Source organism: Eumetopias jubatus, unplaced genomic scaffold (genome assembly GCF_037043125.1).
Source record: "Eumetopias jubatus isolate StellerSeaLion01/CBP00866 unplaced genomic scaffold, mEumJub1_p1.0 scaffold_2, whole genome shotgun sequence".
Classification (NCBI taxonomy): domain Eukaryota; kingdom Metazoa; phylum Chordata; class Mammalia; order Carnivora; family Otariidae; genus Eumetopias; species Eumetopias jubatus.
The window spans coordinates 44,241,976-44,254,290 of NW_028274808.1; the positions used below are offsets into that span (position 1 = coordinate 44,241,976).

The window sequence follows — 12,315 nt, forward strand, 5'->3', positions numbered from 1 at the left end:
CGTACCTCTTCCTATCCTAACGGCACTCAACAAATGTGAAAACTGAAATGCGGGCTTCAGTGGTGACTGGGGGTGGGAGGGAGGATAAACTGTGGGAAGGAGCGTGGTCAGATTGACAAGGGCTCCCTAGAGACAGAGTGGTGGAAGACCAGAAGAAAAGGAGGGCGGGCTCCCGTGAGGAGGGTCTGGGAAGACAAGGGCTCTCGGCAAGGTGGCCCCAGGGTGAGGGTGACAGGAGGTTCGCGGTCCAGGGAGCTGCTGTGGGTCGCCGCGGCCAGGTCACAAGATGGCCGCTGCTTCGCCGGGGCTTTCCGTGCCGGACCTAGGGGCTGGTGGTAGGTGCTGCGGGCCGGGGCAGCCGCCGGCAGCCCTGGGAGAGTCAGCTGCAGGGAGGGCAGGCTGAGGAGAGGAAAAACGCACCGTCGGAAGCAGGAGGGGAGAAAGGAAGCACGCGAGCCCGGAGCTGGGCCGTGCGGGCCGAGGGCCTTCGGAAGAAGGGGAAAGCCGGGGTGGGCTACTGCCGCGGGGAGGGGGCGGGAGGTCAGGTGGCCGCGCCGGCCAGGGCAGCGGGACTGCGCGTTGGGCCTTGGCGCGGCGGCGGCGGCGCGCGCGGGCCGCCGGGAAGTTGGGAGAGCGGCGTGCGGGAGCGCGCGCGCGCGCACGCGGGATCGGGCTGCGAGCCGCCGCGGCCGCCCCGGTTGCCTCCCTTAGCCACGCGCGCTCCCGACTCGGCTCCTTAGGAGGGAGCGGCCAGTGGGCCCGCATCCTGTCAGCGAGGTTCGAGGCCGGGCTGCTGCGGCCGCCTCCTCCTGGTACCTGGGCCGCCCGGAGGAGCCGGGGCCGGAGCACCGTGGGCTGACTGACCCGGGGAGCTGACACCGCTGGACACGAAGGCGGAGGCGCACGTCTGGCAGTCGCCTGGAGCCGAGAGGAGGCCGAGGGGACCATGTCCGGGAGGAACCTCCACCTCTCCACCACCGAACGCGTCATCAAAGGTGCCGGGCGGGCCGGGCCCTCCTCGTTCACCCGCGGGAAACGGCCTTCGGCCGGGCGACGGCGGGGGGACGGAGGGCGGGGAGCCGGGAAGGGGGGCGGGAGGGCGGCGGGGGACCCTGGCTGCGTCGGTTCGGGAGGAGGACCTGGAGGGATTGTGAGAGAGGGGAGGGGGAGCCCCGCAGGGCAGTCCCTGGGCGTTTTCTGTTGCACCTTGATCTGCAGCTAGCTGGAGATTGCTAATTTATCTCCCGTAGTGTAGGACTTGGCAGGCGGGGTGGGGATTTCTTCTCCCGCCACCCCAAAGGGCCAGGATCCCCATCTTTTTTAAAAGAAACGATTCCTCTTTTCTCGCCTTTTTATCTGTGAAGCCATCTAGGGTGATGTGGGCAGGGACTTTAGTAGATTCTTCCAAGTCAGATCTTTCTGCCGCTCCCCTTCTTTAGGATCTGATTATCTCGCCCCTCCCCCCCCTTTAAGGACGTTTACCGTGTACCTTTTGGCCCACTTTCTACAGATCATCACAAGTCACTGCTGTTATTTAAAAGAAACAGTATGGTGAAATAAATACAAATAAATCCATTTTGTGATGTGTGAAAGGGATTTACAGATCTCTTGACATGATGTTGGGGCTTTATTTTATTTTTTGGCTGTAGAGACTTGAAGAAGGATATTCTCTGATTCCGATTTCTGCCCAAAACTAAAATGTTCCTTATTGTAGGGTTTTACATTGTAGCTGTTTCTGCTCTTAAATTACTTATACTGGTTTAAACATAACCTCTAATTTATGCACTTTTGTTCAGCCGTGACACTTAGGTACAACTCTTCGCTCTTGAGTTTTAACTATCGGTTTGAAAGCACTGTTTATAAGAAGGGAGTGCACACCTAAACGAGCTCTGTTAGTGGCTTCTGATAAAGGGGTTAGCTCTAAGTGGGCAAAACTATTAAAATGCTTTTGTTTTTTCATTTTGGTAATTAGAAAGAGAAAAGAAACTAAGATTGGTGACAGAATACGTTTTTGGTTTTTTGTTTTGTTTTAATGTGGAAAAGCCTATTGAATGTTCAGTGGAGGGGGAGAATTTTAGTGTTTAACTTAAATTTTTTCTCCCTAACACATGAATCATCATAAATGTTGATTTTCTACACTACTAATTTTAGTGTGTAACTTAGTTTTTTCCCCTCTAAAAAGTCAAGATCATAAGTGATGATCAGAAACACTGATTACCTACACTATATAATGTTCAGTAAATAAAATGGGGTTTTTGAGATTTATCTACTCAGACCGTCTGGTATTATTAGGGATCGAAGTGAATTGTTCATATAACTGACATTTAGCCCTTTAACTTAAACAATTTTGACCATTTTAATGTCAGTTTTTATAGTATATAACCCATAAAGAGTATAAACCTTCTCTTAAGATAAAGAATATACTAAACATAACCTTTTTTGATAAATCAAGGTCAGTTGTGTACATTAATTTCTGTCCTGTGCTGTTAACATGGCTGGTGCATTCTGCTGTTTAAGGGTGTTGGCAGTTTCCTCCTGTACCAAAGTGACTCCTTACTGCTCTACTATTTAATGCTTTTGTCTGTTTTTTGTTTATCTGCTCCAGTACTGTTCTTTATCTGTCAAACCATGCCCTTCTAATCTGCTATTTCTAAGCTAAAGTAGGCAGGGAAACCAGATAAACCAGAATTGTGTGTCAAGTTAGAATAAATAGGATCTCAGTGAAGCTTAGTGGCAGTCCTCAGACCTTTAGGAATCTCAAATTCTGCTCGCCATTGTGGCATGTAATTTCCACCATAAGATGCCACAAGATATAAAGGAAATTTTAAAATAACCCTTTCAGACCCTTAAATATAGAAGTAAAGTAAAATGAAACACGGTTAAAAGGCAGGTGCTCTCTTACTGCTAGGCATGCTCACAGTTAAGTAAACACTCCCATTGTCTGTATAATTTATGGTTTTTGGCCAAATTATAAAATTACTGCATGTTGTATACTTATAAGATTACACTTAAATAAATGAAATATAATGATTTCAAGCCCTTACTTAGAGTTTGTGGATTTATCTTAAATGTAAATACTGTAGTGTAAGAACTTGACCACAGCAATTTTGGCTTCTCTGTGACTTATGTTGCTTTTTTCCTGGGTTTTCCAGAGTTTGAAATAATTGAGGTTTGTTCTAAGAAAATAAGGTGTCACTGTATATGTAGCTAAGGTCCATTGTATTGGGTACTAAATCCTGATCTGATGTTATCTTGTGTGGCCAGAGTTGTCTGCATTTATTCACAGCTGGAAATCTTTTTCAGAGGTGAGGCCACACCCCAGTTATTTTTGGTTCTGTCATTTCCTGTTAACTTTAAAGTCTACTTAATTGTTTTGTTTGAACAAATCTTGGAGAAAAGTGGGAGGGAGTGACTATGACTAGTATTTTAAGTGTCCTTTAAACAGCAACTCTCCTAAAATGAAGAAGGCCTAGACTGATAGAAAACTTAGGTTTTACTGCAGCGGGAGCTTACTTGTGACCTTGCCCTTTTTTTTTTTTAACCTTGCTTTTTTACTTAAACTCCCTCCCTTTTCTTTCTTTTCAATAATCTCATGGGCAAAATAGGGTTAATAAGACCTTCTTTGTCAAGCATCTGAGCCATGCAAATGATAAAACTGACATGAAAAGCTTAAGACAGGTTGTAATATGAAACATGATAGTAGTTTGATAATAGATCAGTTTCTACATAAGTGGTTAGTAGAGAAATCATTAACATATTTTAAAGATTTATTTATTTATTTAGAGGGAGCATGAGTGGGGGGAGGAGCAGAGGGAGAGGAGAGAGAATCCCAAGGAGACTCTATGCTGAGCACAGAGCCCAGTGCAGGGCTCCATCTCACAACCCTGAGGTCGTGACCTGAGCTGAAATCAAGAGTGGGTTGCTTAACGGACTGAGCCACCCAGGCACCCCTCATTAACACTTTCTTGAGAAATCTTTAACATTTGAAAAATATCAGAATTAGAAAGTATATGAAATTATAAGTTGGAAAACTGTTAAGGTCAGGAAAATACCTGTTCTACAATTTATTTTTTTATTTTTAAGCAATTTCTGCACCCAACATGGGACTCAAACTTACAACTCCCTCTATCAAGTGTTGCATGCTCCACTGACTGAGCCCGGCAGGCACCCCATCCCCTTCTATGATTTAGAGGGTGTCTGGGTGGAATCCCAGGTGTAACAACATGAAGAGACCAGTACAGTTCTGTCTGGTACTTTCTTAGCAGCTGGTTTCTTCCCTAGCAGTTGAAGGTGTTTATTTTATGTTTAAAAATACAAAAATTGTTATGATTTCATTCATTCATTGTTTATGGAGAGCCATCTGCAATGTATGCCAACAAGTGCTCATTTGTTTCTTTTTTGTTTTTAAAATAATAGTTCTGTGTGCCTCTAGAACAGTCAGTATGCACTGTGGCATCACTACTGGTATCTAGAGCAGAAAAAAAACAGAAACTCAAATGACTGAATTGAGAAAATCTTTTAGCTTGATTTTCTTTTTCTTTTTTTTTCTGGTTTCCAAATTTTTTTCCTGTTGCAGAGATTTTTTTTCTTTGACAGTGATTTTTTTTTTAAGATTTTCATTTATTTATTTGACAGAGAGAGACACAGCGAGAGGGAACACAAGCGGGGTCGGGGGATGGGAGAGGGAGAAGCAGGCGGCTGAGCAGGGAGCATGATGTGGGGCTCGATCCCAGGACCCTGGGATCATGACCTGAGCCGAAGGCAGACGCTTAACGCCTGAGCCACCCAGGCGCCCCTCTTTGACAGTGATTTTTAAAAAAATGATTTATTCTCCTGGACTGAATCTTTTCCGAAGCAACAAAGAAATTTCACTAGGAATTACGTGACAGATGTGGAAAGTCCATTGTTGGTGGCCAAATGGTGTTTCACAGAAAAGTCAGACTTCTTTTCAATAAGATGCTCAGACATTTCTCCCCTTCATTTGGAATTCAAGTGTATTATATATTCATAGGATGTACTGTGTCATTTGTAGCACACAGAGGCTACTGGTTCTTTAATATTCTGCCAGTCAGAATAGTGTAGCTATGGCTTTCTTAAAAGAATAGTGTGGACAAAAATTGCTATTTTCACAAGGTTACCCTGAAGCCTGTTTCAGTCTCTGGTACCTATGCCTCATTTGTTTCCACAGCTCTTGTCCCCTCTTGCCTTTTTTTGTATTATGAGAATGGATTTACCAGGGGTTTGTGTGTTTTGTTTTTTTTTTTTTAATTTTTTTCTTTTCTTTTTCATTATTAAGAATTTTATTTTTTATTTTTATTTTTATTTTTTTTTACGATTTTATTTATTTATTTGACAGAGACACAGTGAGAGAAGGAACACAAGCAGGGCGAGTGGGAGAGGGAGAAGCAGGCCTCCCGCTGAGCAGGGATCCCCATGATGCAGGGCTTGATGTGGGGGATGCGGGGCTTGATGCAGGGAGGGGGATGCGGGGCTTAATGAATGAGCCACCCAGGTGCCCCCTTTTACTTTCTTAATAGGATTATGGTTTTTCAAAATATAATAAAGTTGGTGAGAGATTAAAAAAAAGAATACAATTAAGAATTGCCTCAAAACAGCTAGGCTTGGGAAAGGCTACCATCGTATTTAAGGATTTGGTAGTGTCTTAGTGAGGGAAAGCTAAAAAGAAGAAAATGAGTTTTAAAGTATATTGGGTTGCCTGGGAGCTCAGTCGTTAAGCATCTGCCTTCGGCTTAGGTTATGATCCCAGGGTCCTGGGATCGAGCCCCATGTTGGGCTCCCTGCTCAGCGGGGAGCCTGCTTCTGCCTTTCCCTCTGCCTCGCCCCCTGCTTGTGCTCTCTCTCTCTCAAATAAATAAATAAATGAATAAAATCTTTTTAAAAAATAAAGTATATTATACCTGATGTGAAGTAGGGGTAACTTGTTTAGCAGAAAAAGAAGTTGTTTCAGCTACATAGGGTTTGGGAAAACATGCAGAAGTAAGGATGGAGAAAAAATATAATTGACTAAGGAGTAGACAGGGTGGGTAAAATTAGGAAAGTCAAAGAATTGAAAGATGTAAAAGGAGGAGAAGAAGAGGGATAGCTGAAAACTGCTGGGGCAGTTGACAGTGATTCCATTAAGGGAACAGCAAGATTATTTTGATGGCTATATGTTTAAACAAACCCAAAGCTTAATTGGCTTACAAATGTAACTCAGAATTACAGATGATTCAAACATCATACAAGCAGATATTATGAAAGTGAGACAGACTTGTTTTTATTTTATTGAAGAGATTGTGAAGAAGGTAGAAAAAGTTGATAGAGGGATAAAGTAAATATTAAAAAGCACTAATGAGCAGAGGAGATAGAAAGGGTTTTCTAAGTGTATTTCCCATCCCTGTTAATCACACCACTTACCCATTTAGTCCCTGGCTCCGATGACAAGCCTGGGAGTCAGGCCAGACTCTTTCCTATCCCTTTCACTTGACATCCATTTCTACTAGACTCAGTTCTATGGACTTTTGGTTTCTACAGAACCTTCTACATCATCTTCCTCTCTGACATTTTACTTATACTATTGCAGTAGCCTCTTGCTAGGGCTCTTTAATCTAATGTCCATGGTGCCATCATGATCTGTGGATAATGTAGAGGATTATTCTTGTGCTTGAACCCCTTCATGAGCACTTTCTGCCCATAAGATAAATTCTCATTTTGTTGATGTGTAGTTTTCTTCACGCTAAACCTCCAGTACTGTGTTACTTTCTCCTCATTTCACACCCCTGTTCCCAAACTTACTTTACTACTACTTGTAGTTCCCCAGAATGCCATGAAATTCTGTATCTGTGAATGGGTTCTTTGCATTATTTTTATGTAGAACCTTGTGCCCCAACTTATCAGCCCTTATCTTTCAAGATTTAGCCAAGTGGACATCTGAAAAGCTTTTTCTCCTTTACTACTAAGAGGCTGTATAGAATAATGATTTTAGAACACGGCCTTGAAATCAGACACACCTGGATTCAAATTCTGCCTCTTTTAGTAGCAGCCCGACCTTGGACCAGTCACTTAATCTCGTTTTTCCTCAGTTTCCCTATCTGAAGTAAAGGGATAATAGAACCCAGTTTACAGGGTAGTTGTAAGGATTAAATAAACTCCACAAGCTGCAGTGACAGGTGCCTAGTAAGTGCTCAATACATGTTAGCTGCTATGTTCAGCAGCAGCAGCAGCAGCAGCAGATATTGCCTCCTATATGGTCCCGTGAGCAGTCTCATTGCTTTTCAAATTTCTCTAAATATTTTTATGTTATTTATTTATACTAAACAGTTCTCTTCAAGGGCAAGGACTGTGTATTATTATTATTTTTAAAGATTTTATTTATTTGAGAGAGCGAGAATGAGAGAGAGAGAGTACATGAGAGGGGGGAGGGTTAGAGGGAGAAGTAGGCTCCCCGCTGAGCAGGGAGCCTGATGCAGGACTCGATCCCGGGACTCCAGGATCATGACCTGAGCCGAAGGCAGTCGCTTAACCAACTGAGCCACCCAGGCGCCCAGGACTGTGTATTATTAATGCTGAATATATTGCTTAGCACATAGGTGCTTAGTAAATGTTTAAGTGAAAGCACAAGAAACTTATTTTATGGAAGACAGTTTAGAAAAGGGCAAGGGCTCTGCTAATTACTAGCTGTGTGACTTTTGTCATTTATTTTCCTTGCTTCAAGTTTAAAATGGAAGATAACAACAGTACCTATCTCAGAATTTAAAGATTGCATTTCATATTGTATGTAAAGTGCTTAACATAGTACCCATAGTGGGTGCTTAATAAATGTTAGCTGTTCTTTATTAAATGAGTTAATCTTGAATCTTAGTGAGATTTGACAGATCTGTTTGACTTTATTATTATAATTTTGTAGATCTGTTTGACTTTAAGTGGCATACGTAAAATGAAGTTTTAAGAGTGTTGTATTTTTTTAAAAGATTTATTTATTTGTTTGTTTATTTGAGAGAGAGAGAGTGTGTGTGGGGAGGGGCAGAGGGAGAGAATCTTCAAGCAGACTTCCTCTTGAGTGGGGACCCCGATGCAGGGCTCGATCTCACGACCCATGAGATTACGACCTGAGCCGAAACCAAGAGTCAGATGCTTAAACCAGCTGAACCACCCAGATGCCCCAAGAGTGTTGTATTTTATACTTTCCAACTGTAGTCTCCTTAGGAACTTTTGAAAGGATTTAAACCTAAAATCCTTAATAAGAAAAATGGTGAAAATTTCCTCGTCTATAGTATAGATAGAATTTTAGAAATCGTAAACAGATGTTTAACCAAATACTGGATGAATTCCTACTAGAAGCGACATGTTCCTCTTTATACTTAGAAGCTTAAATACTGTCTTCGAAAGTCCCTAGTATAGCATATAATGGCCTCCCAAAAGTGTGACAGAAAATCAGAACTATGGAGCTTCCTATGACTAATAGCACCATGAAGAGCAGATGACTAAATGGTAGAGTATATCTGGTATGAAAGGTTTGCTCCCTCACTTTACAAATTGATAATCCTTTCAAGTTTAAACTTTATTGATCAGTAGCCTAAAGAGGTAAGACTTAATTTGTGGGTTTTTGTGTGTACATTTTGTTCTTGTGACCTAAGGCTTTGTGGAAGTTTAAAAATAAAATAGGATAAAATAAAACTTTTAAAAAACATAAAATATGATAGTTTTAATGAATGGCCAAAGTAATAAAGGTAATTGGTGGATTTATCCATGAAAGGAGGCTACTTATTTTTTACTTTTGCACACTGTTTTATTGAAAACATATGATGTCGCTATAAACTTACTGTTTCTCTCAGACTATCGCTGATAGTGGTTATTACTTAATTGGTTCTGGGAGGGCTAGTTCCCAGTACTTTGAAAGCATGCTCTATGACTATCAAAGAATAGAAGGAATATCTCAAAGAGCTGTGTCAGATCAGTGAAATAAAATTACTTGTTCTAATAGGTTATGAAAGGATCTGAAAGCTACTTATGAGTTTCGGTAATATTTAACATAACCTCTTCAGCAGTGTTTAACTGGCTCATGATTGGAAAAGCAGGTGAGTAGATTAGCAAATAAATCTGCAAAAGTAGGGCAGGCTTGCTGGCTTAAAATAGGAATGAAAGCAGGGTTATTTGTAGTGAACAGAGATAGCTATTTAGGTAAATCCTAGTGTCCCATGAGGGTAAGACACAATAATCTAAAAATAATAGCTTATAGGCCAATAAACTTTTAAGGTTTATCTTTCATACTTACTGCAGGATTAAAGTGGCCATCACCAATGTTTTCTTTCTCTTTTATGCAGATTTGCATCCGATGTTAGGTATACTTACCTAAAAATATCATTTATATAGTAGATGTATATTGTAGCAGGATACTGAACTGATTTTGCCTGTGAAAAGGCTGCAGAATTTTTTCAATGTACTTTAGAAACTTAGTTTTATTTTATTTTTAAGATTTTATTTATTTATTTGAGAGAGAGAGAGAATGAGAGAGAGAACACGAGAGGGGGGAGGGTCAGAGGGAGAAGCAGACTCCCCGCTGAGCAGGGAGCCCGATGTGGGGCTCAATCCTGGGACTCCAGGATCATGACCTGAGCGGAAGGCAGTCGCTTAACCAACTGAGCCACCCAGGCGCCCCGAAACTTAGTTTTAAAAATGTATTAAGTTTTTACTTTTAGATAAGAGATTCACAAGATGTTGTAAAGAAATGTACAGGGAGGTCCTATACTTCCTCCCCTAGGTCTCTGTCCTCCACAAGGTCTCTGTCCTCTAGTGTCAGCATCTCACACTACCACTCACTATATCAAACCGAGAAATTGACATTAGCACAGTCCACAGAGTTTATTCAAGTTTCACCAGTTATACGTGAACTTATATGTGCACTTGTGTGCGCATACATTTGTCTGTAGCTCTATGCAAGTCTACACGTGTATGTAGATATTCATCTACATGTGTAGACTTGCATAACTACCACCGCAATCGAGATGTTTAAGTGGAAACATCACCACGAGACTCCTGTGTTACTGCCCCTTTGTATCCACACCCATCCCCTTCAAGAAACCAGTTTTATTGTTTATTGTTTTGAATCATGTGCACACTTTTTTTTTTAAGATTTTATTTATTTATTTATGAGAGAGAGAAACAGCATGAGAAGGGAGAGGGTCAGAAGGAGAAGCAGGCTCCCCGCGGAGCCGGGAGCCGGATGTGGGACTCGATCCCAGGACGCTGGGATCATGACCTGAGCCGAAGGCAGTCGCCTAACCAACTGAGCCACCCAGGCACCCCACACTTGGTTTGATTAGGTTTTTTGCTTCTGAGTTGGAAGCACTGTTAAATAATTTTTATTGAAATAAGGTAATTTAACAGCAACTGACTCATGGTAAAAAGCTGAGTTAAAATGTGTTACCAGGGGCACCTGGCTGGCTGAGTCAGTCGAGCCTGCAACACTTGATCTCAGGGTGTTGAATTCAAGCCCAATGTTGGACATAGAGCTTACTTAAAAATAATAATAAAATGTGTTAGCAATTTTGGAGCACTAAAAGCATTCTTGGATAATATATATAGACCTAGAATTAGAATTCTCAACTCTGGTTACCAATCAGAGTCAGCTGTGGAGCTTAAAAAAATGGGAGAAAAATGGGTACTGCGGCCCCATTTTAGATATATCTGGAAAGCAGTGTTGAGTATAAAAATGCAAGTTACAAAAGGATACACAGTATGATACCATTTATATAAAATTTGAAATATACTATATTGTATATAGATACATCTGTAACAAATTATATACACGTGGGAGGATACACAACTACTTAAATGTAGTAATTACCTCTGCAGAGGAAGGAATCAGATGGAGGTTGCTCAATTATATCTGCAGTATTTTAGTTCTGAAAAATATTTGAAACTCAGGACACCTGGGTGGCTCAGTTGGTTAAGAGTCTGCCTTTGGCTCAGGTCATGATCCCCGAGTCCTGGGATCGAGTCCCGCATACCAGGGACTCGCTGAGCTCCTTGCTCAGCGGGGAGCCTGCTTCTCCCTCTGCCTGCCACTCCCCTTGCTTGTGCTCACTCTCTCTTTCTGACAAATAAATAAAATCTTAAAAAAATATATTTGAAACAGGTATGGCAAGCTTAGTATTTTAAATCTACATGGTAGGTACATGGGTAGGTAGCAACATTTGTAGTATTTATTTCCTATACCATTTTATGTAAAATTATTTTTTGAAATATTTCATTAAAAATATCCATACATACACTATATTATGTGGATGTCTGGAATTTCTTCTTTTCTCCCTTTTAGTATATGTTTTATTTATTTTATTTTGGTGCCAAGAGTAGAATGCTGCTATAACAAATATCTGAAAATGGGGAAGTGGCTTTGGAACTTTGAGAAGACCCAGCTCAAGTCTCAACTTTCTGATGTCCTTCCTTGATTTCTGTAGCCACCCCTGATACCCCTTTATATTCTTCCATACTTAGAGCCTATGCCATACAGTGCATGGCTTAACTTTTCTGTGTTCATATTAAATCTTGTGATTTGAATATGAATTATTTTTTCTACTTAAATAGAACATAGGGGCGCCTGGCAGGCTCAGTCAGTGGAGCATGCAACTCTTGATCTTCGAGGGTTAAATTTGAGCCCTACATTGAGTGTACAGATTACTTAAAAATAAAATACTTTTTTAAATTTATTTTTTTAATTATTTTTTTTAAGATTTTATTTATTTATTTGACAGAGAGAGAGCACAAGCAGGGGGACCCCGCAGCAGAGGGAGAGGGAGAAACAGAATCAGGCTCCCTACTGAGCAGAGAGCCTGATGCGGGGCTCTATCCCAGGACTCCGGGATCATGACCTGGGCCAAAGGCACATGTTAACCAACTGAGCCACCAAGGCACCCCTTAAAAATAAATTCTTAAAAAAATAGAACATAAAGTTCTTCAAGGTAGAGTCCATTTGTTAAAATTGTATAATCTATAAATGACTTACACAATGTGAATATGTAATAGGTGCCAAATAAGTATTGGATTATTTAACTTAGAATATAACTACTTCCCTAGTATTTTTGAATTTTACTTAAAGAACCCTTCCAGCTCTCTTTCTCCTATAGATTTCAGAACTTTAGACTTTAACAGATATTATTATTATCCAGTTCCATAAAGGCTAGGCATAGAAACTTAGATCTATTCTAAACAGAATTATTATTGAATGTTTTGTTTTTCAGTTACTGTCCTACAGTATTTCAGCTTTTAAAAGGATGACACTGGATAATTAGACTTGAATTGTAAACTTCCCCAAAC

At 41.2% G+C, this 12,315-nt stretch overlaps 1 protein-coding gene across 1 annotated transcript in view; it reads left to right on the forward strand.

The window, feature by feature from the left end:
- Positions 1-676: 676 nt before the first annotated feature.
- PPP3CC (protein phosphatase 3 catalytic subunit gamma) overlaps positions 677-12,315 on the forward strand; it is a 93,463-nt gene continuing 81,824 nt past the window's right edge. Inside the window, exon 1 of the mRNA XM_028114349.2 lies at positions 677-995. Coding sequence (XP_027970150.1) covers positions 947-995 — 49 coding nt within the window. The 5' untranslated portion in view covers positions 677-946. The remainder of the gene's footprint in view (positions 996-12,315) is intronic.